At 43.8% G+C, this 24,129-nt stretch overlaps 1 protein-coding gene and 1 pseudogene across 3 annotated transcripts in view; both read right to left on the minus strand.

Moving 5' to 3' along the window:
• The window catches only part of LOC101044371 (uncharacterized protein C1orf226), a 317,762-nt gene extending 305,017 nt beyond the window's left edge, over positions 1–12,745 (minus strand). For 2 of the 3 annotated variants that reach the window (XM_003943383.4, XM_010331245.3), the window contains exon 1: positions 12,145–12,744. In XM_003943383.4, the coding sequence (XP_003943432.2) occupies positions 12,145–12,249 (105 nt within the window). In that variant the 5' untranslated portion in view covers positions 12,250–12,744. Of the gene's footprint in view, positions 1–12,144 lie in introns of all 3 variants that reach the window. The other variant, XM_074390240.1, reaches the window with a different exon arrangement.
• A 4,213-nt stretch (positions 12,746–16,958) lies between these two features.
• Positions 16,959–17,481, minus strand: LOC101044050 (small ribosomal subunit protein uS17-like; annotated as a pseudogene).
• Positions 17,482–24,129: the final 6,648 nt, after the last annotated feature.

The raw sequence follows: 24,129 nt of genomic DNA on the forward strand, positions 1-24,129 counted from the left end.
GAACTGGGGCTGGGCACAGTGGCTCACACCTGTAATCCCAGCATTTTGGGAGACTGAGGCAGGCAAATCACTTGAGCCCAGGAGTTCCAGACTCTGTGCAACATGGCAAAAACCCATCTCTAAAATATATATATGTATATACATATGTATATACATATATATATATGAAAATTAGCCAGGCATGGTGGCATGAGCCTGTGGTCCCAGCTACTTGCTTGGGAGGCTGAGCTGGGAGGATCACCTAAGCCCCAGGAGGTGAAGACTGCAGTGAGTCATGATTATACCACTGCATACCAGCCTGGGCAACAGAGTAAAATCCCATCTCAAAAAAAAAAAAAAGAGCTGGGAAAGGCAAGGAAAAGGGTGTGGACATTGAGAGGAGTGAAACGCCACACTGGACAGGAAATGCACAGGCAAGAGCCCAGCCAAGAATAACACCCTCCAGGAAGGAAGGAGCTTCCAGAGCTCCTCTCCTTCCCATTCTCCAGCATTTCCACCTACTCACTGATGCCTCATCTCTGTATGTGGACAACATCAACATGGTCCAGAAAAGTCTTTATAGGTGACCCATTGCCTACTGGCACAGAACAGCAAACCTGGGTCCCAGACATATAAATGGGAAAGACTAAGATCACCTTTAGCAGACCATTTGCCTATTCAATCCAATCTAAAAAATCCTCCTCTGCAAAACTGAAACAGTAACACCTATCCTCATGGGGCCACTTAAATTAGTTAACATAGTTAAAATGCTTAAAACAATGCACAGAACACAGTGAGCACTTGATAAACATTAGCTCTTAGTATTTTGAAAGACATACAACACAAGAGTTAATAGTGGAGACACCCTGAGCTACGCAACCTGGGTTTGACTCCAGGATCTATCTACTACTAAATGTGGACCATGAGCAAGTTACTCTGCCTCTCTGTGCCTTGGCTTCTCCATCTAGAAGATACAAATAATGATAATACCTTAACTCGAATGGTTGTTGGGAGAATTAAATTAATTGTGTCATAGAAAGAGCTTGGCACAGTGCCTGGAACACAGTAAGTGCTTTCTAAATGACAGTAATTATGTTATCTTTCTATGATATGGCTAGCATGAGGCAAGTAAGTAGGGAGTCCCCTTGACCTTTGAGGAGCTTGTAGCCTAATTAAGGAGACAAGAAATGCACACACAGAACTAGCAGGGGACAGCAGCACAGAACATGGGATGCATGATAATTCTACAAGCATGCAAACGGTACTTCCCATGTTCTCCTCCCTGTCTCTTTTCTCTCTCTCCCCAACACACTCACATGCTGAGGGAATTCAGAATGTTCTGAATACAGGGTGGGTGCTATGGGGTTGGAGGAGTGCTCCCTTCTTGGTCACCCCCTTACTCCCAAGGGCGGGCCCCTGGATAGAGATTCCCAGGTCTCATTCAACACTCAATGCTGCTCATTTAAACAAGTTTCCCCCTGGAAAGCACTTAGCTTCAAGAATAAATGGGGGTAACCACTGTCCTCAGTTTTCATGGATGGACCATAAAGGAGTAAGACGCGTCTCACTAGAGAAAACCAACAGGGTTATACACAGCAGGTGGCACGGTAGGAATTCTAAAGTGTTCTGGCACCCTATGGGCACTGAACTTGCTGAAAGTGCCATTTTAAATAACTTTTAAAGCCAGCTGCTCCAGTGCTTAAAAGGAAACGTGATGCTGAATATAAAAATTGTAAAGGGAAATGTAAGCATCACAAGGTATTAATTAATCCCATGATGCAAGATTCTTTCTGCTTAGATTACCTCTGCTTAAAGAAATATTTATCCAAGAAATTCAGAGAAAGACAAGTGAAGACAGACAACACCATACTTGAGATTCTGTGATTTTTAATCCTGACAAGGATTAAAGGGCTGGAACAAATGTGATGGTGGCATGCACCAGAACCTAGCTAACCCCTTTTTATTCCTTCCCAAGGAGGCTGACAGCTATTTTAAGCACACAAAGTAGTCATACTGTCTGATTTGCAACTTTAGGAATCAGAGTAGCTGCAGCTAGATTTTTTAAGCTGGCATGTATAATGAAGATAATACACAACTAGACCTCTGACTTACAAAAGAACAGTGTCTGAATATTCTACAGATTAAAACCATGCACAGATGAAACTTAAATTGCAATCTGTAGGACTTAATAATAATAAAAACAGCAGCCAACTCTGTGCCACTCACAGTGCTAGGCCATTTATGGGTACTACTCACTCAATCCTCCCATTAACCCTATGAAGTAGGAAATATCTGTATCCTCTTTTTACAAATGAGAATGCCAAAGGAAAGATGTTCCATAACTCATACAAGGTCATGTAGCAAGTGAGAGATAGAGTCAGGATTTGAACCCAAATAGTTTGCCTCCTGAATCCATGCCATGCTATGCTACCGACCAAATTCATGTCATAAAAATTGCCAAGTAGCAAATTAAAGAAAATAAACCATTAATTAGAAAAAAAGACATCAATTCATTAATGAAAAAACAAATTGAAAATGTTTCTTACATAAATGACAACTGATAAATGACAATTACCTACTCCTGAAATTGGCCATATGTTCTATATTCAGATTCTAATTCCATTGTACATCCATCACTGGAATTTTATTTAATTCAGGGGGAAAAAATGCTTACTTGGCATTTTCATTGGAAAGAATTAGCACTGTGTGAGATTGGGGTTATCAGAAAGAGGCCACACCAGGGGAGTCCCTCAAGCCACTGGGAACCAGAAGTTGCTGGAATAAAGCAAGAGAAATGGTTGGGAGGAGTATGGAGTCAATTAAGCCACTTTTCACCATTGAGTCTGTGGAGGACCATTGATCCAGGAGGACCCTGGCCATCTCATAGGGAACATCTCATTCATGTAAAATACATTTTCTATATGCAAGGCACTGTACTCAGTCCTGTGGAAGACATGAAGGCAGAGTGACATAGACCCTGACAATGACAATGTAGAGATGAAAATCGGACAGGGGCAAGCAAATACAAAGCAGGTGGGACTGGTAACATCCACTTCATGGAGTGACTTGTGAACTGGGTGGGAAACTACAGTGAGGGTTAAGGGAATGCTGGGTACTGCAGTTGGGTTGACGCCCAGGGTGATTAAAGGGAATTGTTCAAAAACAGAAAGCCTTGAACATCATACTAATAATTTTAGTTCTATTATGGTAGGCACAGAAACTTTTCATGTTTTTTGAGTGGGAGGATAACCACGGGGCAAAAGTTTATGGGATGAGGGGGATCAGAGAACAAGGAGGGCACTGGAGGCCTTCAGAGGTTATTGATGGCCCTGATAACAGGGGACGGGGTAGAGCATCTGAAGCAGTGATGGACCAGCCAGGGCGCATGGATGGATGTCACTGGAAACATTCAAGAGTATTTAGCACCTGACTTAATGTGGGGTACAAGAAAGAAGAGCCTGGACACCATAGGTACCCAGTAAACAGTAAATTTGAGTTGGCTGTTAAATCAAAGAACAGAGGGAGTGCTTCAAAGTGTCATGCCCATGTGCCCAAGAGGATGGTAGGGTCATTAAAAGACAATGAAGTCAGAAGAGAAATTTGATTTCCAGCTTGTTAAGTGATGGGGACAGCAACACATTCAGGTACAGATGGCCAGCAGGAAGCTGCGAATAAAGATGTGGAGTCTGGACTGGAGTAGAGAGCCAGCAGCCTGCCTAACAGAACAGGAGTAGACAGAATTCAAAGGAGAGGGAATGGAGCACTCAGGGGAGAGGGCAAAGAAAGGAGGTAGAACAACCACATAAGAATCAGGGGCAGGGGCAAGGGGCTGGTTGCCTGCAAGCAGGCACAGAGAGCCCAGTGAGGCATTCCACAGAGGACTAGGACAGGCTGCTCAGGAAGGAAAGTCAAAAAGGATGAGGACAGAGAAGCAGGGCAGTAGAGCAATTTCTGTATGGCAGCCAGGACAGAAGTCGGAAGGAGGTGGCCAGGGACTGAATGAAGGCTGAGAAACTGCAGAGGGTAGAGTACTCCCTCACAAGGCTTAGCTGTGAAGAAAAAGACAACATGTTAATTAAAGAAAGATGTGGAGGGAAGAGACATTTCATACAGGGAAGGCCATGGCATATTCTTAGGCAGGGAGAAGTAATCCAGTGCCCGGGAGATGTAACCGTGCCAGGGTGGGGGTGGGGAGTGAAGGGCATAATTAAGAGGACAAGGGGGAACTAACAGGACATGGAGGGCAGATCAACCTTAAAATGAAGGAAAAAGAAAAAAAGTGAACTTCATCAACATTTAAAACTTTGTGTTTCAAAGGACAATACCAAGAAAGTGAAAAGACCACCCACAGAATGGGTAAAAATATTTCAAGTCTATACAAGGGATTTGAATCCAGAATATATAAAGAACTCTTACAACTCAATAGTAAAAAGCCTATCCAAGTTTTAAATGGGCAAAGGATCAGAATAGACGTATCTCCAAAGCAAATATATAAATGGCCAAAAAAAATCACATAAAAAGATGTTCTTTTTTTTTTTTTCTCTGAGTCTGCTTGCTAGGGAAGGAGGAGATATTCTATGTTATTCAAAAGGGAAATGCAAATCAAAACCATGATGAAATATCACTTCACACCCAGGAGATGGCTAGAATCAAAAAGTCAGACAACAAGGATTGGTGAGGATATGAACACACTGCTGGTGGAAAGGTTAAACGATGCAGCCACATTGGAAGTCGCACAAATGGTTAAACATGGTTACCATGGGACCCAATTTTAATTTTACTTCTCTTGCCCAAGATAAATTTTAAAAAATAAATAAATAAAAACATGCCTGCAAAAAAGCTTGTATATTAAGGTTTATAGCATTTTTTTAAAGGCAAAAAACTGGAAACAACCTAAATGTAACCCAAATGATAAATGAATAAACCAAATGTGGTATATCCATACAATGATACATTATTAAGCCATAAAAAGGAATTAAGTACTGATAAATTATAGATGAACCTTGAAACATGATTCTGAGGGAAAGAAGTCAGGCACAAAAGACCACATACTATACAATTCCATTAGTATGAAATGTCCAGAATAGGCAAATCTAGAGACAGCAAGTAGATTAGTGGCTGCTCAGGGCTGGGCAGATGCAGGGGGTAGGGATTACAGGTGTGTGCCACCATGCCCAGCTAATTTCACATTTTTCATAGAGACAGGGTTTCACCATGATAGCCATGCTAGTTTTGAACTCCTGACCTCAAGTGATCCACCCACCTTGGCCTCCCAATGTGTTGGGATTATAGGCGTGAGCCACTGAAGCCTAGTGTTTCTTTTTAAAGTGATGAAAATGTTCTAAAAGTGACTGTAGTGCTGGTAGTACAGATCTGTGACATCTTAAAAATCACTATATTGTACATTTTAAATTAGTGAATTATATGGTATGTGAACTACATCTCAATAAAGCTATTAAGAAAGGAGGGAAGATAAAAGTTCATTTTCCAAAAACAGAAAGGAAGAAGGAAAGTAGCAAAGATCAAGTTTGCAGGGTAGGGCAGAAAGGCAAGAAGGAAGTAAAGGATCATGGCCATGGTCCCCAAGCTGCTGGGGAGGGTAGACAGCAGGACAATGGCAGCAAAAAGGTCACCGGGGAGCTAAGAGCATCCTCAAGGCAGCAAAGGTATAAGGTGAAGGCAGGTGATTATAGCCAATGAAAGTATTCTGAAAGTTTGAGTCTTGGGAGTAGCAGCATTATGAGTAAGCAATAGTAACAGTGAGTGAAATCTGATTAGGGTCCTGGCTACAGATAACTGGCAAAGGTCATCAGTAAATGTGGCTGCATGATTTTGGCCACTAAAAAGGACTGGGACATTGTGGGCAAAGGAGCTACAACTGAAAGCCATAAAATCGTGAAATATATGGCTAAAGCGGAAATCGATTTGTCCATCAAATCCCAAGATACCAGGTGGGGAGGAACACCCTGGGACACCTGAGAGCAATGTAAAGACAAATAAAACAGGTGTTATTTCAGAGCGGTATTGTATCTTTGGAACTCACTGCTCCACACACACACCAGAAAAAAGGGGGTCTGGGCAGAGAATAACAGTGTTTTTTAAAGCGTCTGAAAAAGCCTAAGAAAGTGAAATACATCTCCTCCTTAATGATGACATCAGAAAATACATCAGTCCCTTTACCCAAATTTCTACTGTTCCAGAACCCTAGAAGACAGGACCCTTACTCTAGGTGGAGAGAAGGGAGAAAGGGGACATAAACACTCAGCGTATCATGGAATGGTATAATGGTATAATACCAGCGTATAATACCATGCCAGGCAGGCTCAGATGAGTCAGGGATACCCTATTTATGGTAAGCAAATGTCATTCATCTGGAAGCCCTCATGACAATATGTGCAACAGACAACCGGCTGAGATTACTGGAATCTCTAAAATCTATATCAGGGGAATCATCAACCAATGAAGCCAGGTAGCAAGGAAGGAAATATAGCTAGAGAATCCAGCTTCAATCTGACCAAATGCTCCCAAACCACAAAATCACTCAGCAATGATATTTACTGCTTTCAGACTTTCCACAATTGGCCATTTCTTCCACTTGACAATTTTTCATTTCAACTATGTGTGTACCTTTTGTTGAGGCTTGGGAAGGGGAAGATAAACAGAAGCATGAGACAAGGTCCTCAAAGAACATTCCATATTACCAGAAAAGATATATGCAGAGGAAAAAACAGAATTTTGTGTGGTGAACAGATTCAGCAATCTCTCTCATCCCACATGCAATCTTGCAATGTGAATGTGACATTCTCCCATCAAGAAGTGGGGTTTATTTCTCTTTCCCAGTAGCCTGATTTGACTAACAGGATGTGACAGAAGTGGCCCTATGTAACTCAGAAAGACCCAACCTTAAGAGCTTCTGCTTTCCTGCTTGGAACACCCCCTACTGAAAGCAAGCTGCCAAACAAAAGGGCCACCATGCTGTGAAGAAATCCCAGCCAGCCAGTAGAGAAAATAGTCATGTGGAGGTCCACCAAGGCACAGCCATATGAGTGAAGCCTTCTTGCACCTTTCAGCCCAGCTGTAGATGAATGTAGCAAAGTAAATGATCAAGTCAACATCATATGCAATGGAAGAACAGCCCAGCCAGGCCTAGCCTGAATTCCTGAGCCATAATTCATAAACAAATTAAACAGTTGTTGTTTCAAGCTACTGAGTCTTGAAGTAGTTTATTTTGAAGTGATGGATAACTGAAACCAGTTTGAAGCCAGGGAACCAGGGATAAGTCCTGTTTCTGTTATTATCTGACTATGCGACCTTGGGTCAATGACTTCCCCTCTGAATTTCAATTTCCTCATCTGTGCAATGGGGTGGGGGGGAGGGTGGGGGCGGTATACTAAATGAGCCATGGTGCTTTCCAGTTCTGACTGTCTGTATCATACATGCAGGTATCAGGGAACAATCTAGGCGACAAGTGTTAGGACTACAAAAAGAGTGACTATTAATTCTTCAGGATTCGTGAGCCTTGGAGGAGGTGAAAGAACCATGGACCTGGAGTCAAAGGCCCTGGAGTGTGAGGATTAAATGTGGCAGTGGCTAAAACAATGCATGGCACATAAGTGCTCAATAAGTATCATTAGCTGACACATCAATTTGTAACTCTGGACAAATTAATCTCTCTGATCCCCATTTTTTAGTCTGAAAAATCAAGGTAACACTGATGTACTGTTTCTATAAGAGGAAACGTCTTTGTACGTAAAAGTCCCATGTGAATCAAAAATCACCTACAGATATAAGACATAGCTATTATGAATACTCTTATTATCCTTTGTACCGTAAGCATTAAAAGTCTCTTTCTCACCAAGAGAGAATAGACAGTTGATGGCACTGGCCACCAGGAAGGCATACTGGAAGATCAGGAGGCAAGTTCTAAGGAGCCAGAGGCTCTCAGGGCATGTGAGATTTACCCACCCACCAGCACCAGTCAGTGAGCTAGGTGCCCACTCTGAACATGGACAGTAGGTTTCCCTGGCAAGCAGCTCTCAGCCCAAAGGAAAATCTGGAAATGGCCAAGCACTAAAAGTTTGAGCCAGGCACAGTGGCTCACTCCTATAATCCCAGCACTTTGGGAGGCCAAGGCAGGTGGATCACCTGAGGTCAAAAGTTCAAGACCAGCCTTACCAACACAGAGAAACCCCATCTCTACTAAAAACACAAAATTAGCTGGGTGTGGTGGTACATGCCTATTATCCCAGCTACTTGGGAGACCAAGGCAAGAGAATAGCTTGAACCCAGGAGGCAGAGGTTGCAGTGAGCCAAGATCATGCCATTGTACTCCAGCCTGGACAACAAGAGCAAAACTCCTTCTCAAAAATAAATAAATAAAGCCGGGCGCGGTGGCTCAAGCCTGTAATCCCAGCACTTTGGGAGGCCGAGGCGGGTGGATCACGAGGTCGAGAGATCGAGACCATCCTGGTCAACATGGTGAAACCCCATCTCCACTAAAAATACAAAAAACTAGCTGGGCGTGGTGGCGCGTGCCTGTAATCCCAGCGACTTAGGAGGCTGAGACAGGAGAATTGCCTGAGCCCAGGAGGCGGAGGTTGCGGTGAGCCGAGATCGCGCCATTGCACTCCAGCCTGGGTAACAAGAGCGAAACTCCGTCTCAAAATAAATAAATAAATAAATAAATAAATAAATAAATGTTTGAGTAATTTCCTATACCGAAGTCCTAAAGGCCAGCAATCCGAGAACACTCCACTAGAGAGTTATGAATCAAATTAGTGGCCAACATAGAGTGAATATTCCATCAAAATTATTGAATGAAAAGGCACTGGATTTGGGAGTCTGAAGTCAAAACCCCAAGCTTAAATCTTGGCTTTGTCAAAGATGTGAACACTAAGGCAACAACCTCCCTGAGCCTAAATCCTCACTTATAAAATAGGCATAAGGAGACCCATCTCCTAGGCAAGTAGTGAGAATTAAATGAGGTCTTGCAGGTGAAAAAATCTAAGATTCCACTTGATAACTAAAGGCATGGTTTTTTAAGTACACAGAACCGCCGGGCGCGGTGGCTCAAGCCTGTAATCCCAGCACTTTGGGAGGCCGAGGCGGGTGGATCACGAGGTCGAGAGATCGAGACCATCCTGGTCAACATGGTGAAACCCCGTCTCTACGAAAAATACAAAAAATTAGCTGGGCATGGTGGCGCGTGCCTATAATCCCAGCTACTCAGGAAGCTGAGGCAGGAGAATTGCCTGAACCCAGGAGGCGGAGGTTGCGGTGAGCCGAGATCGCGCCATTGCACTCCAGCCTGGGTAACAAGAGCGAAACTCCGTCTCAAAGAAAAAAAAAAAAAAAAAAAAAAGTACACAGAACCTCTGCCACCCAGATGCCCTTCAATCCTAACCCAATACCTTTCAATCTCTGCAGAACCCTGAAAATGAGTGGCACACATCCAAAGGAACACTCAATCCAATGTTGATTCTGAAAAACTGCCAGCCCTTGGGAGAGAAAGACCTGCACTCATTTTCCAAGGGTACCTGACAAGGCAACAATAATACATTTGCATTTCCCAGCCCGCACTTTTCTAAAACAAGGGAAGACTGTGATATGGATTTAACCCTGAAATCCCAGTGATTGTGCAGTTGCACAGACACTGTTCTGCAGGGATGTGGAAAACAGCCAGAGAAGGCTCCTACCAGGTACATGTGGGACAGAGAAGCTTGTGCTTCCACCTCTGCTCAGGTCTTGACAAACATGGTGTTTGAATGTGCCAGTGTGCAGCATCAATTACAAAGAGCTGGGAGTTAGGACCTAGTTCTCAAAGTCAGCCTTTGCCCAAAGAGAAGCTCCACCACGCCCCTTACCTTAGTGTATGCTCTTGTCCTTTCTTCTCTGCCTCATCACTCTCAAAGCAGGATCCTTGGTCCCCTATATCTGATTTGCATTGGGAAAACAGCTTGGACCAACTGCAGCTCCCCCTCCTCTCACTGACCACCACTGCCTGTGAATGCGGGGAAGTTGCTATAGGAACTACATCACACAGCCCCCAGACATTTTCTGAGAAAATCAACTGCACATTTGGGAAAGGGAGAGTAAGATCCAGCAAGTTGAAGGCAACCCTCAAACCCAGTATTTCTCAAAGTGTGGCCACAATCACCTGCATCAAATCACCTGGAATGCTCATTAAAGGTACAGAGTACCGGGGTCCCCCAAGATTTGTCAAGTTAGAATTGGAGTGTGGCAAGACTCAAACTTGTTAACCCCCTCACCTCATGCACACTAGGTTTTTGAGACCAAACACAGAGGACTGAACTGTGAGAAAATAAAAAGGCTTAAAATGCATTTATTTATTTATTTGTTTATTTATTTATTTTTCTGAGACAGGGACTCTCTCACCCATGCTGGAGTGCAGTGGTGCAATCATAGCTTACTGCAGCCTCTAACACCTGGGCTCAGGCGATCCTCCCACCTTGACCTCCCAAAGTGCTCGAATTACAGGCAGGAGCCACCATGCTCGGCCTTAAAAACACTTTAAATCTGATCTCCCTTCTTACACTCATACTTGTAAAACAGGGTACCATTGAGCCAAACAAAACACAAGCCAATTTCCAAGTTTATGTATGTCCAGGAAAATTAAATCATAACCCTGATGAAAACTCATACTTTAAAATAAAAACTCCGGCTCACCAAATCAGCAGGCCTGGACAAAAATTAACCCAAGCATCCCTTCTTAGACCCACCGAACAGATCTATTCTGAGAGATGAGAAAAGTGAGATAAGATCTTGGCTGCAGCCCCACTCTGTCCCAGCAACATCCAGCAATTCAGCTCTGCATTCCACCGCAGGGTTTCATGTTTCGGAGGTTGGGGGCGGGGGAGGGGGGGGGGGGACGCGGGCAGTTCCAGCTCTAGCAAATATGGCTGGGATAAGGTTATTTATGGGGAAAAGAAAAAGGTGAGCATCACCAACTCACCCATCTACATGAGAAAAAAAAATCTAAATAAACTGACCACACTGGGCACATGTCAGACACTCAAAAAAAATGTGTGAATTGAAAGAAGGAGACACCTGATGGAATAATCCTTTCTTGAGATGCTAACAGCCTGCACGTACACCATCATGGAAGAGAAAAAGGGAACAAAGAGTCAAATTGTCGCCACATCCAAAGTACAATGTTTTCAAAACCAGCAAGACCCGGCCTACTTAGAGGGGCAATACTTCGACAGGCACACTGTAGGTGCCGAATGTCCCTGGGTCTTTACATCACAGAAGAGATCAAGTGTCTTGAAGGAAGAGCAGAAGCACTTTCCCACAGAAAAAGCACTCTTTCTTGGTGATGGGCAGTGGGAACCGCCACTGCAATTTCAGAGGCCAGAACCCCCCACTCAGGGAAGTGTATCGCAGAGGGGTCAGCCTTCCTCACACCTGATGGACCAGGACGGAGGCTTCTGCTCCACCCCTCCCCCAACGGTGGACCCGAGGCTCCGACCTCAGCTGAAAATTCCAGTCATCCCTGCTGAATTATTCAGCAACAGTCCCCTACTAGATGCTGAAACTTAACATTAAGCCACAAACCTAGCAAACAGGATAGCTTTCACCACTGCCTTCAGCGACTGGCACATGCAGAGGAGTCTGGCAAATTAGGCATTTAGGAAGTGACTCTGACATCTAGACCCGGTTACCTGGAGTATATATATTTTTAAAAATCTGTATTCTTGTCTTCAATTAAGAAGCAGGCATTCCTCTTTTAAAAGACCTTCCTGAAAGCACCTCTCCCATGGGAGCCCAGCAGGTAAATAACACTACAGCTTCCTTAAACCGATTCTAAAGGACCCGGTGCCCAGGCTACGCTCACTCGCCGGCTTCTCCTCCGCTGGAGGAGGGATCCGGGAAGTAACTCAATCCAGTCCTAGGCGGGTAAGGATGGGGGAGTCTGCAGGTGGGAGCGGGGAGGTGAGGCAATACCGCTCAAACTTTGCAGTTGCTCTTGAGCAGTTCTGGGCAGGAGCCCGCGGAATTACAGACTCAGAAGGGAGAGTCACCCTCCCTAAGAAAAAGGCCCCCGAATCGGCCTAGCCCACCAGCTACGGGTCCGGGACGGCTGTGCATCCCATCCACTCAGACGTGCCCCCCTCCCCGGTAACACCCTCCCCGAGGCCCCCTCACCTTGGCCTCAAAGCAGATGCCGTGCTGGAAGGCGTCCTCGTTGTGCAAAGGGATCCGCAGGTCGTGCCCATCGTCCACAAGGTTGTACTTGGTTTTGCTGGGCATGGTGACCCGCGGCGGACCCGCTCCTCCCGAGGCGGCGGCGGCTGCAGGAAGGGGCTGACGAGACCCCAGGGAGGGGAGACGGGAGCTGGGCGCGGCGACGCGTGGCGGGGCCTGGGGGCGCGGGGCGGGGGACGCCCTGGCCGCGCGGCGGCGAGGCGGCCCGACCCGGAGCGGTGCCGAGGGCCGAGCGGCAGCGGGCTGCGCGGATGCGGGCGACGCGAGCGGCGCTGTGGTCGCGCAATTCCTGCCGGCGAGGAGGGCGGCGGGGGAGGAGGTGGCGGAGGGAGCGGGCGGTGCGGCGCCCCAGCCCGGGGACCGAGCAGTGGGCGCGCGGCCCGAAGCGGGACTGGGCGCGGCGCCGGCCCAGAGCAGTGGAACCGACGGCCCGGGACAAGGAAGAAAAGGCGACGGCGGCTGTGGCGGTGGCGGTGGCGGTGGCGGCGGAGCTGGGTGCCTGTCACGGAGACGCTGGATCAGCCGCCAGCGAGCGGCTCCTCCTGGAGGGCGGGCCCGGGCCGGCTCCTCCCGCCAGGCGCGGAGGCCCCGCCCACCGCCGGGTCCGGCCCCGCCCACCGCCGGGTCCGGCCCCGCCCACCGCCGGGTCCGCCCCCGCGCTGCCAGCAGAGCAGGTGAAAGTCCCCGGGAGCGCCGCACCCAGCCCTGCCCGCGCCCCTCGCCGCGCGCGCTGGCAACTTCGCCCTGGCCCCGGACGGCCGGGATCTGAGGTGCCCTAGCTCAGCCGAGTTTCCTTCTTTTTAACGGTCACACTCGGAGCCGGAGCTACTGATGGCCGCGGCGGCATGGCCTTGGAGTTTTTGTTTTTGTTTTTCAAGAGGGGGGAGGGGCCGTGTTTATTGTTTTGTTCTTGTGTTTTACCAGGAAGGCCCAAGTCTTGTCCCAGAAATCCCAAATCTGGGCCCTCATTAATTCTCAGAGTCCCCTTTCTCAGAAGGCAGGACTGCACCCAGATGGAGGACTATCTCAGGCCCTTTTTGTTCCTGTATGACTTGGTAATAGGGCTTAGGGGGTGCTTTTAGGGAGGGTTTTAACATTCAAAAGCCGTCGGCCTTGTAGAAATGGGGGAGGCTGAAAGGAGTACTAAGGCCAAGAGAATCCAGAAAAATTTTATATTCTGGACTGTCTACAACGGGATATGGACAAAATGAGCTTCCAAATTATTTCCGACTAGTATATTACGTTTCCCATCTTAGTAAATGCTGGAGTTCAATTTGCCTATTTTAAGAAGGGGCCTAGTCACTTTTCTCCTTCACATAAAGAGTTTTTGAGAAAAATTGCCTAATTATCTCCTTCTTGGCAGATATCGGGTAATGAAAGGGTTGTATCCTATGTGTTCAGTTTCTTAACAGTGCAAGATGTGCAAATGAGCTATAGGAGTTCATGGCCAGATATTCAGTATCTGTCAAAACACCATAGGTGGAGTTGCATGATAGCTATAATATACATGACTAATTCTAAAAGTAACCAGCCAAGCCAGTGCCAAAGCCAGTCAAATCTGAGATTCCTTGGACCAAATGATCAGAATCTCTGTTGAATTCATCACCTTAAACATACTTTTAGCTGGGCACGGTGGCTGACTCCTGTAATCCCAGCACTTTGGGAGGTTGAGGTGGGCAGATCATGAGATCAGGAGTTTGAGACCAGCCTGACCAATATGGTGAAACTGTCTCTACTAAAAATATAACAATTAGCCAGGCATGGTGGTGCTCCTGTAATCCCAGCTACTCAGGAGACTGAAGCAGGAGAATCACTTGAACCCAGGAGGCAGAGATTGCAGTGAGCTGAGATTGTACCACTGCACTCCAGCCTGGGTGACAGAGCAAGACTCTGTCTCAAAAAAAAAGAAAAAAACAAGACATACTTTCAGTGCCCTGTGTAGACATCCACCCAAGACAACTCAAAGACCAAACATATTGATTATTGATTGGTTGTTGTATAGGTCAGTCTTGGAATCACCATAAAGCATAACAATGAAACTGCTTGTAAAAGGCATGTCTTCCCATATCATTTCCATGACAGATTTATACAAGAGGATACATTATTGCCATGATTGCATTCCTTATTTTGTCCCGAAGTGCTAAAGTACGACGGTCCTTAACTAGATAGTGCCTATTCCCTAACTGCTGAAATTACTGGTCAAGATGCAGCAACTTCCAGTATATCTCCTTAAATAAAAGCAAATTGATGATAGGGACAAATTAATCACATACATTATGCTGTATAGATTTTATTATATTCATAAATATTAGTAAGAACCAAAAATAATTTGCACTGAAGAAAGGCACCACTAACCTTTTTATAAATACAGGACATGGAAGTCTAATCAGGCATGTTTGACTCCTTGAATGTCAAAGTGGTTTTAATATGCATCGTAAATGTACTCTCTAAAACCTGGCTCAGTAACTTAATAACTTAAAGGCAAGACCTTAAGTAACTACTTCATTTACATCTCATATTCTTTCCTGAATTTAAAATGTCCTCTGACTGCAAACGGCCTTTTTCTAGATTAATTTGGGTCTAACTGGACTGCTGAATTTACCAGAATTTCATATCTAAGTCTGTAACACATTGTTTGTAGACAAAACACAAACAAAAAGGCTAAAATCTCAAAGGTATTTCAGGGTCTAGTACAGAGACTATTACGGAGTAGACAGTCAATTATTTATGCAACTCAATAATAATAGATAATGATCAACCCCTTTCATTATGTGTCAGGCTTTGTTCTAAGAGTCTTACAGGTGCTATTTAATATGCACACAACTCTACAGTTAGCCCTGTTTTACACAGAAACTGAGGCGTAGAGGGGTTTAAATAACTTGCCCAAGGTCACACATGTAGAAAGGAATGGAACCAGAATTTGAATGCAGGTCAATTCTATGTCAAGAGGTGGTTCTGGTATGCCCGAATTGATAAGAAAAGCTTCATATCACAAATGAGATGCATGTCAAATTCAGAACCCATGTTTTATTTAGGCACATATCATTGCTAAGGTAATATTCATTCCATTTCAGTTACATGAAATGTTCCAAAAACGAGAGTTTCATTCTCTACTTTGGCCTCCACCGAATATAATGTCAGTGCCACACAGGCATGAAAACACCCTTTTTCCAGAAACAATGGGCATCCAAAGTAATTTCCTTTTTTTTTTAGGCAGTGATTTCAATCTTGTTTTTACACCTTTAACTGTAATGGAATTTCACCCACAGTATTTCCAAACCCATTTTTAAAAAGGAATCAAGTTTTCTTTCTTTCTTTTTTTTTTTTTCCTGATGGAGTCTTACTCTGTTACCCAGGCTGGAGTGCAGTGGTATGATCTCCACTGACTACAACCTGAGTCTCTCCAGTTCAAGCAATTCTCCTGCCTCAGCACTGCATGTAGTAGGGATTACTGGTATAGGCCACCAATCCCAGCTAATTTTTTTCTTTTCTTTTCTCTCTCTTTTTTTTTTTTTCTTTTTTTGGATTTTTAGTAGAGTCAGGGTTTCACTGTGTTGGCCAGGCTGGTCTTGAACTCCTGACCTCAAATGATCCACCCACCTTGGCCTCCCAAAGAGCTGGGATTACAGGCGTGAGCTACCTCACTGGCCTCAAGTTTTATTTCTTATAGTAAGTGACAGGTACTTTTATCACTTTCCATACCCTTCTGTATTTTAAACATTACATGTTAAAAACTTTGATCTCAAGTATATTTAATTAAAATATACATTGTCAATTATGTATATAATTATGTTAATTTTGTTTAAAAATTAATTGTAAAAAAATCCTGCATCACAGAACTTTAGAACTGGAAGTTACTTCAGAGATCACTTAATCCAGCTCCTTCATTTTAAAGACAAAGAACTAGAAGCCCATAGACAGTAAGTAATTTGCCTATCAAATTCCTATGAACTAGAGCTCCTAACTCAGTAATCTTTCTATCACACAGTAATGGGTTAAATGAATTGAGAGCAAACTTTACTTTTAGCGCATACTTGGAAATGAGAAAATTAATTTGCTTTTTTTTTTTTTTTTTTTTTTTTGAGACAGAGTTTCACTCTTGTTGCCAGGCTGGAGTGCAATGGCGCAGTCTCAGCTCACTGCAACCTCCACCTCCTGGATTCAAGGGATTCAAGGGATTCAAGTGATTCTCCGGCCTCAGCCTCCCAAGTAGCTGGTATTACAGGCATCTGCCACCATACTTAGCTAATTTTTTTATTTTTAGTAGAGACAGGGTTTCACAATGTTGGTCAAGCTGGTCTTGAACTCCTAACCTCAGGTGATCCACCCACCTTGGCCTCCCAAAGTGCTGGGATTACAGGCGTGAGCCATCACACAGCCTTAATTTGCTTTTGATCGTAAGTACCAGCTTCGACATGCTAAGTATTGCATGTGCATTGCCTCACTTAACCATATGAGACAGGTTATTCACATTTCACAGGAGAGGAATCTGAGGCTTAGAGAGGGAAGTAATTTGTGTAGGTTGTAAAACATAAGTAGGAGTCCTTGCATGAGTAGAGCCTACAATTAAGAGTATGTCAGCTTGCTCAATACTACTCAGATATGCAGATGATAGAACTCACAAAATCTTAAACATTAACAACACATAATGATTTCAGATTATTTTGTTTCATGTTTTACTTTTTTTTTTGAATGAGAAAATAACTTTACTTCATTGTGGGGAGCAGGTGAGTAGGGTGGGCAGATGTCCAGCCTCAGAACTTCCAGAACTGTTTCTTGGTGCCCGAGGCCTTGGTAACCTTGAACATGTTGAAGCGCGCTGTCTTGCTCAGGGGCCTGCACTCACCCACTGTGACAGTGTCACCGATCTGGACGTCCGTGAAGCAGGGGAACAGGTGTACAGACATGTTCTTGTGGCACTCGAAGCGGTTGTACTTGCGGATGTAGTGGAGGCAGTCGGCGGATGACAGTGGTCCCCTGCATCTTCATCTTGGTCACCACGCCAGAGGATCTGCCCTCGAATGGAGACATCACCAGTGAAGGGGCATTTCTTGTCAATTTAGGTGCCCTCAAGAGCCTCTTCAGGTGTCCTGAAGCCCGGACCGATGTTCTTGTAGTACCGCGGGAGCTTCTCCTTGCCAGTTTCTCTCAGCAGGACCCTCTTCTTGTTTTGAAAGATGGTCTGCTGCTTTGGGTAGGCACGTTCGGTCTGAATGTCCTCCATCTTCCCGGTCTCCTGAAAAAAGGCATGTTTTGCCATCTTTCCCTGACAGTGTTTCTCTGAGACTTACAGAGTTGGAAATCATTAGCTCATTTTTTTAAAGTGGCAATAAAGACATTAAATGATTCATCTTTGGGAAAAAAAATAGCACGTATTGCATATTGTGATGCTGGTTTACGTATTTTTTTCCCTTCATTGAAGCTGATTCTATCCATTACCACCCCCATACCAAGAGCTAAGCCGTTTGAGTAATTTATTCTGTTTCAAAGGTAAATCTCTCTTTCTACAAAAGAATGCATATTATGTTCTTATAAATTGAATACTCTTTCAAATCAGCTTCCAGATGGGAATGCCCGTTGGGTTCCAAACTTTCCTCAAAAGCTAGCAGATGCAGAAAAAATGAGAGGAAAGATGCAAGGTGAGTGGGAAGCAGTGGCCAGAGCTACTTCCTCCTGTAGCACTTCCTCACATCCCTGGAGCAGAACAGCAGGAAGCAAGCAGTATCAAAGGTTCTCTTGGAACACTTGTGGGGAATTAGGAGATCTAGGGAAAAGAGGGCGGTCTGAAGAATTTTGAGTTGAAGAAAGAAGTTTAGGTTCTTGGCAAGGTTTGAGTTCCCCTTCTCATGTAGATTTGTTCAATAATCTCTGCTAGATGGGGTAACCATTTCCTGCTTTTCTAATTCAGTATTCTTTTTCAAGTTAAAGGTAATAGCTGGATTTCTTAGTCCCACAGGATTTCAAGCAAAAAGTACTTATTAATTTGTTGACTCTGGGTCAAAAAGCCTTTTGGTCAAAGGCAATAAAATCATATTTAACAAGTATTCCTGCTGTAATAGTTTCCCAGGCGTAGCAAGGAATGTAAGAGCGGTATATACTCTTCATGAGATGGACACTTTTAAGTGCAGAAGGTAATACATGATCTACACATAGAAATGAGGCACCCATCTCTAACTGGCGTGGCAGGAAAGGACAAAAATCGGTAGGGCTGGCATGGTCAGGAAAGGCCTAGGGAAGAAGGTCAGGCTTACATGGGCTTTAAAAAGGGAAAGGATTTTGATTTTAAGAAACATAGGAGGAGGAGGGCAGACATAGAGTCAGGGTCTACAGAGACATTAATCTGCAAAATGTCCTCAGGGAACAGTGAGGAGATAAGCTCACAGGATGGAGAGTTCCAACTGGAGAGCCATTAGTGATAAGACTGGGAACAGAGTCGGGAGACAGCCAGAGAGGCCTTCAACAGCTGGCTGAGGTGACTGTACTCCATGGGATATTTTTGAACTGGGATGTGACCCAGGGTGCTAATTCAGAAAGATTACCTCCCCACCACCACGAAAAAATGAATAATTTTTTATTTAAGCTAAAATTGAGAAACATCGGAAGGGGATGATTGGATTTTCCATATTATAAGGTTATATAGAGAGTTGACCAGATGATCCTCGTGCTGGTCTCTTGTACCCACAAATGAAGGATGCTGAAAACAAAGCTGCCAATTATACCTCAGTATTATGGGTCCCAAAGTACCTTCACATTGCTCACTTCCAGATAACTTTTTAATTCTTGCTTCCATTCCTCGTTGAGTGATAATATTAGTATTATTTATATATGGTCCTTTGTTTGGTTTTTTTGTTTGTTCATTGGTTTTAGTGCTTCATAATGGCAAAGAGATCTTGATGGAGAATTTTCTTTCATTTAGCTCCACTACTAAAAATTGATTTTAAGGCCCTTACTTTTACCTTTCCAAAGTTATATCTGTATTCCTAAATCTAGGATTATTTACATTAATTATCTATTTAAAACACAGAGTAAGCCCAGCTGTCACATTTAGAAAGTTGGGGCTTGTCTGCTCAGCTAAATCTATCCTGTGTCATTGTAACTGGTCTTGCTCCCTCTTTATAAATCCTACATTCTTGAGATGACATGAGAGTTGTAAAAAGGCTATGGAAAACCTTATAAGTGCAATATAAATTAATGTTATTTTCAGATCTCTCTTTGGAGGTGCAAAACTTTTAGGTAGTTTTATGGTTGCTTAAAAAAATAATGCTTGCTCTGGACCCTCCACTAGTGTGCTTTTAAAAAGCAAGAAAGAAGAGAAAAAAGAAAAGAAAAGAAAAATACAGAAGCACAGTGCAACCAGGTGTGTTTGGACCTTAATTTTTCCTGCCAGGTCCAAGATCTCCCACTTTGAGTTTTATGTGTTCTGAGAGCTCAGTTTCAATTACCCCAGACTTTGATTAGCATAACAGGTTCTCACCATACTCTGATATTGTCTTTTGAACTCCACATAAAGGGAATGGCACAATATGTTACCCAAAAATTACAGGCATTTCAGGACAACCAGCAAATTAAGTGTTCAGGCCTCATCCAGATCCAGCTTTAGCAGTTTTCCATCATTAACAACTGCCTCACTCCCTTAAAAGGTCTCATAATCTCTTTTATAAATCTCTTGACATCACCAGCTGGCCCCTCTCCACACCACTCAGAGCGTTTTTCTTGAAACAGTGCTGGAGGGGCCTCAGAATTTTCCACCTCTCTGAGCAGCCGTGCTGTGCCATTCACTGGCCAAAGGCAGCCTCTGTAATCTGAGCTTCACATAAATGATAACACTTTAACTGCAGCCAAGTTTAATTCAGAACAAATGTTCCCCATGCTCATACCTTTTTGGAAAAGCCGCCCAGTCTAACAGCTAGAACAGTGATGGGGGTCAGAGTGAGAGTGGGGGTGGGGTGGGATCTCTAAGTACAAATCTGACTGCCCATACTAATACGCTAGGCTACTGTAGTCCAGTCATCTGCCTGCCTGTGGCCCCATGTCCATGTGTGAGATGAAGGCATAATTCTCCATCACCATCTATTGTACATCTACCATATATTCCAGAAAATGTTCTTGCCAAACCTGGAGGTAAAGTGGAGTATTTCTAGTTAGTCACATGTTCTTGTTAGTGGGAAGTTACTGTGGATAAAAGTTCACTGATGAGGAGACTATCATAAAAAGCTCATTTCTGAGCAGACATTTGTACACCCATGTTCATAGCAGCATTAGTCATCTAATTTCCCCAAAAGCAGAAACAACTCAAATGTTCATCAATAGATGAATGGATTAAACAAAATGTAGTGCATGTGTGCAATGGAATATTATTCAGCCTTAAAAAGAAAGGAAATTCTGGCCGGGCGCGGTGGCTCACGCCTGTAATCCCAGCATTTTGGGAGGCCAAGGCGGGTGGATCACAAGGTCAAGAGATCAAGACCATCCTGGTCAACATGGTGAAACCCCGTCCCTACTAAAAATACAAAAATCAGCTGGGCATGGTGGTGCGTTCCTGTAATCTTAGCTACTCAGGAGGCTGAGGCAGGAGAATTGCCTGAACCCAGGAGGCGGAGGTTGCGGTGAGCCGAGATCGTGCCATTGCACTCCAGCCTGGGTAACAAGAGCAACACTCTGTCTCAAAAAAAAAAAAAAAAAGAAAGAAAAAAAAAGAAAGGAAATTCTGACATATAATAATACAACATGGAAGAAACTTGAGAACATTAGGCAAAGTTAAATAAGCCAGTCACAAAAGAACAATTATGATTCCACTTATGTGGAGTACCTGTAACAAGGAAATTCATAGAAACAGAAAATAGAATAGAGGTTACCAGAAGCCAGGAAAAGGGGTTAATGTATAGTTATTGTTTAATGGGTATAGAGTTTCTGTTTGAGATGGTAACAGTTATGGAGATAGTGGTGAATGCATTTAATGTCACTGAATTGTTAACATAAAAATGGTTAAAATAAGCCAGGGTGAGGTGGCTCACACCTGTAATCCTAGCACTTCAGGAGGCAGAGGTAGGTGGAATCATTTGAGCTCAGGAGTTTAAGATCGGCCTGGGCAACATGGCAAAACCCCATCTCTACAAAAAATACAAAAATTAGCAAAGTGTGGTGTTGTGCACTTATAGTCCCAGCTACTTAGGAGGCTGAGGTGGCAGGATTGCTTGAGCCCAGGAAGTGGTTGCTGTGAGCCAAGATCGCCTACTGTACTCCAGCCTGGGAGACAGAGTGGAATCTTGTCAACAACAACAACAATAAAAGATTAAAATGGCTTTTTAAAAAGCATGCTTCCATCACACACCAGGGCCTGGAGGGTGGGGGGCTAGAGGAAGAATCGCGGGAGTGGGGGAATTGGGGAGGGATAGCATTAGGAGAAATACTTAATGTAGGTGACAGGGTGATGGGTGCAGCAAGCCACCATGGCACATGTACACCTGTGTGACAAACCTGCACAATCTGCACATGGACCCCAGAACTTAAAGTATAATAAATAATTTTTTTTAAATCATGTTCCAAAAGATATTATAACACTTCCTTAAATAAGGTATTTGCGTTTCTTGTGTAACTACAGGGTCACTGTTAGAAATATCAACCATTATTCTGCTGATGAGCAAAAAAGTTCTGGCTACATATTCTGGTCAGATATTCTAATTGAGACTATCTTCAATCAGCAAGTATGTACTACTTTGTGACATTCAAATTCTTCAGAAAAACAGTTAGAATATTAAACAGACTAATAAAAATGCTACACTTTGGGATATTAGAAAACCTGAAACCCCATTTGAGGCCATCTCAGGTGCTATCCAAGGCAGTTTTTATGGTTATTTCCATGGGGATTTTGAAATATCTTATTTCTTGAAAGGTTATATGAAACTGGTTTCCCTCTGAATACCAACAGCAGGGTAAACTGTCTCTTATATTGGAGATGGATGTTAATTCATTCAGTGTGCATTTAGTAAGGCCTGCTTTGTGCCATGGTTGTGTGAGACATCTGATCATTTAACCAACAGATATTTATTAGCTGCTGACTGGGTGCTCTGTGAATGGCTCTTCACAGTGGAAAGAAATAGATGAAATGATTCTTGTTCTGGAGGAGCTCACTTTGATCCATCAAGGAGTTAAGACTGGTATTCAGATAGCATAAAAATAAAACAGTGAAAGTGCTTCAGGGGGCACAAAAGTGATGCCATGGAGTTCAGAGCAGGAGAGATCACTTTGTATGGCAGCCAGGGGTGGGTGGAGGTGAAGAGTGGGAGGAGACACAGAAAATGTCATCAGGGAGGCAGTATTTGAGCTTGGCATTAAAGGATTCTGTTACTTCCATGGGCAAGATCAGAAAAGCCCATTCCAGGGTAGAGGAAGCAGCCAATCAGACTCTTGCTGACCATCACTTGATAGTCACAGTCCCCTCCTGTCCCCTCTGCAGATGCATTTTGAGATTACCTGAGACTTTGTAGTCAGCCAGTGAGTCCTGCACAGTTGTCCACTGAGCTCTGCAGCCCTTCCCAAGTTACTTCCAGGGGCCTGGCCACAGAGGATTAGAAGTGAGGTGAGCCAGTCTTGCCAAGACCTGTCTGAGCTCAGACCTCTGTCCTGTGGCTTTGTATCTTGGGCCAGAAAATGACGAGGGTCCCAATAAAGGACTTGTCCTCCTATTTTAGCCAATGGAGGACAAAGAAAGAAAAAGTTGTTATCTGTTTCAGGGTCTCAATTCCTCGGAGAAAAGAAAATGTAACGCTCTGGGCAGAGAATGAAGTCTGAACTTGTCCACCAGCCTATTTTACACATTTGTGCATGCACATGTGTGCATACACACACATATATGATTTCATTGGCAAGAAGGAATTGCACCACTTCTGTTCTGTACTCACTGGCAGGATGAAAATCCTTTATTTCACAACACAAATCCCCCAGCAGTGATTACCCCTTGACATCTGAGCGTTGCACTCTGATAGCACGTTTCCTTGACATCTGCTTTTGTGGCGGAAAGGTGGGCCTGGCCTCCCAAGGAGGGGAGGGGAAAGCATATGTACTGATCTGCCGCATGCTTGAAGGTGCCCAGCACTTTTACTGATCTTATCTCCTTTAACCCTCACACCCACTCTGGAGGCCAGGCGTTACTGACTCTACTTGTAACTAAGACTTCAAACTCATGCTCATATGTTTAAAGTCCATGTGGCATCAAAGTGTGGAAAAAGATGCAGGAAGAGACACCAGAGGCAAACTTCCAATTGTGCAATTTTGCCCAGAGTTGACTCCATGCATGTGTGTTTATGTATGAACACACACACACACACACACACACACACACACACACACATACACAAGTGTAGCAAAGACTTATAAGCAGGAGCCCAGTCATCACACCGCCTAAGTTTAAATTTTGGTCCATCACGTATGAGCTCTGTAACCTGGATAACATAACCTCGCTGTGCCTTAGCTTCCTCATCTGTAAACTGGAAACAATTACCGTATGATGTTTGAGATGCCTCATAATAATATGGGATGGGGAGATATGTGGGGATATAGATGAAACAAAATTGGCCATCAGTTGATTATTGTTGATGAGTTGATAATTTTTGTACCTGGGGGTTTGTCATAATTTTTGCTCTACTTTTGTATATGTTTGGAATTTTCCATCTTAAAAACTTTTAAGCAGCATGATTCACAATTGTCAAAAGGTGGAAACAACTCAAATATCTATCAACAGATAAGCGGATAAACAAAATGCGGTTTACATTTCATGAAATATTATTATTTCAATCATTATTATTTCAATTATTTACATATTATGAAATATTATTCAGCCTTAATAAAGAAGGAAATTCTGACACATACTACAATGTGGATGAAACTTTAGGAATCATACATGCTAAATAAAACAAGCCAGTCAAG

This window comes from Saimiri boliviensis, chromosome 19 (genome assembly GCF_048565385.1).
Source record: "Saimiri boliviensis isolate mSaiBol1 chromosome 19, mSaiBol1.pri, whole genome shotgun sequence".
Classification (NCBI taxonomy): Eukaryota; Metazoa; Chordata; class Mammalia; order Primates; family Cebidae; genus Saimiri; species Saimiri boliviensis.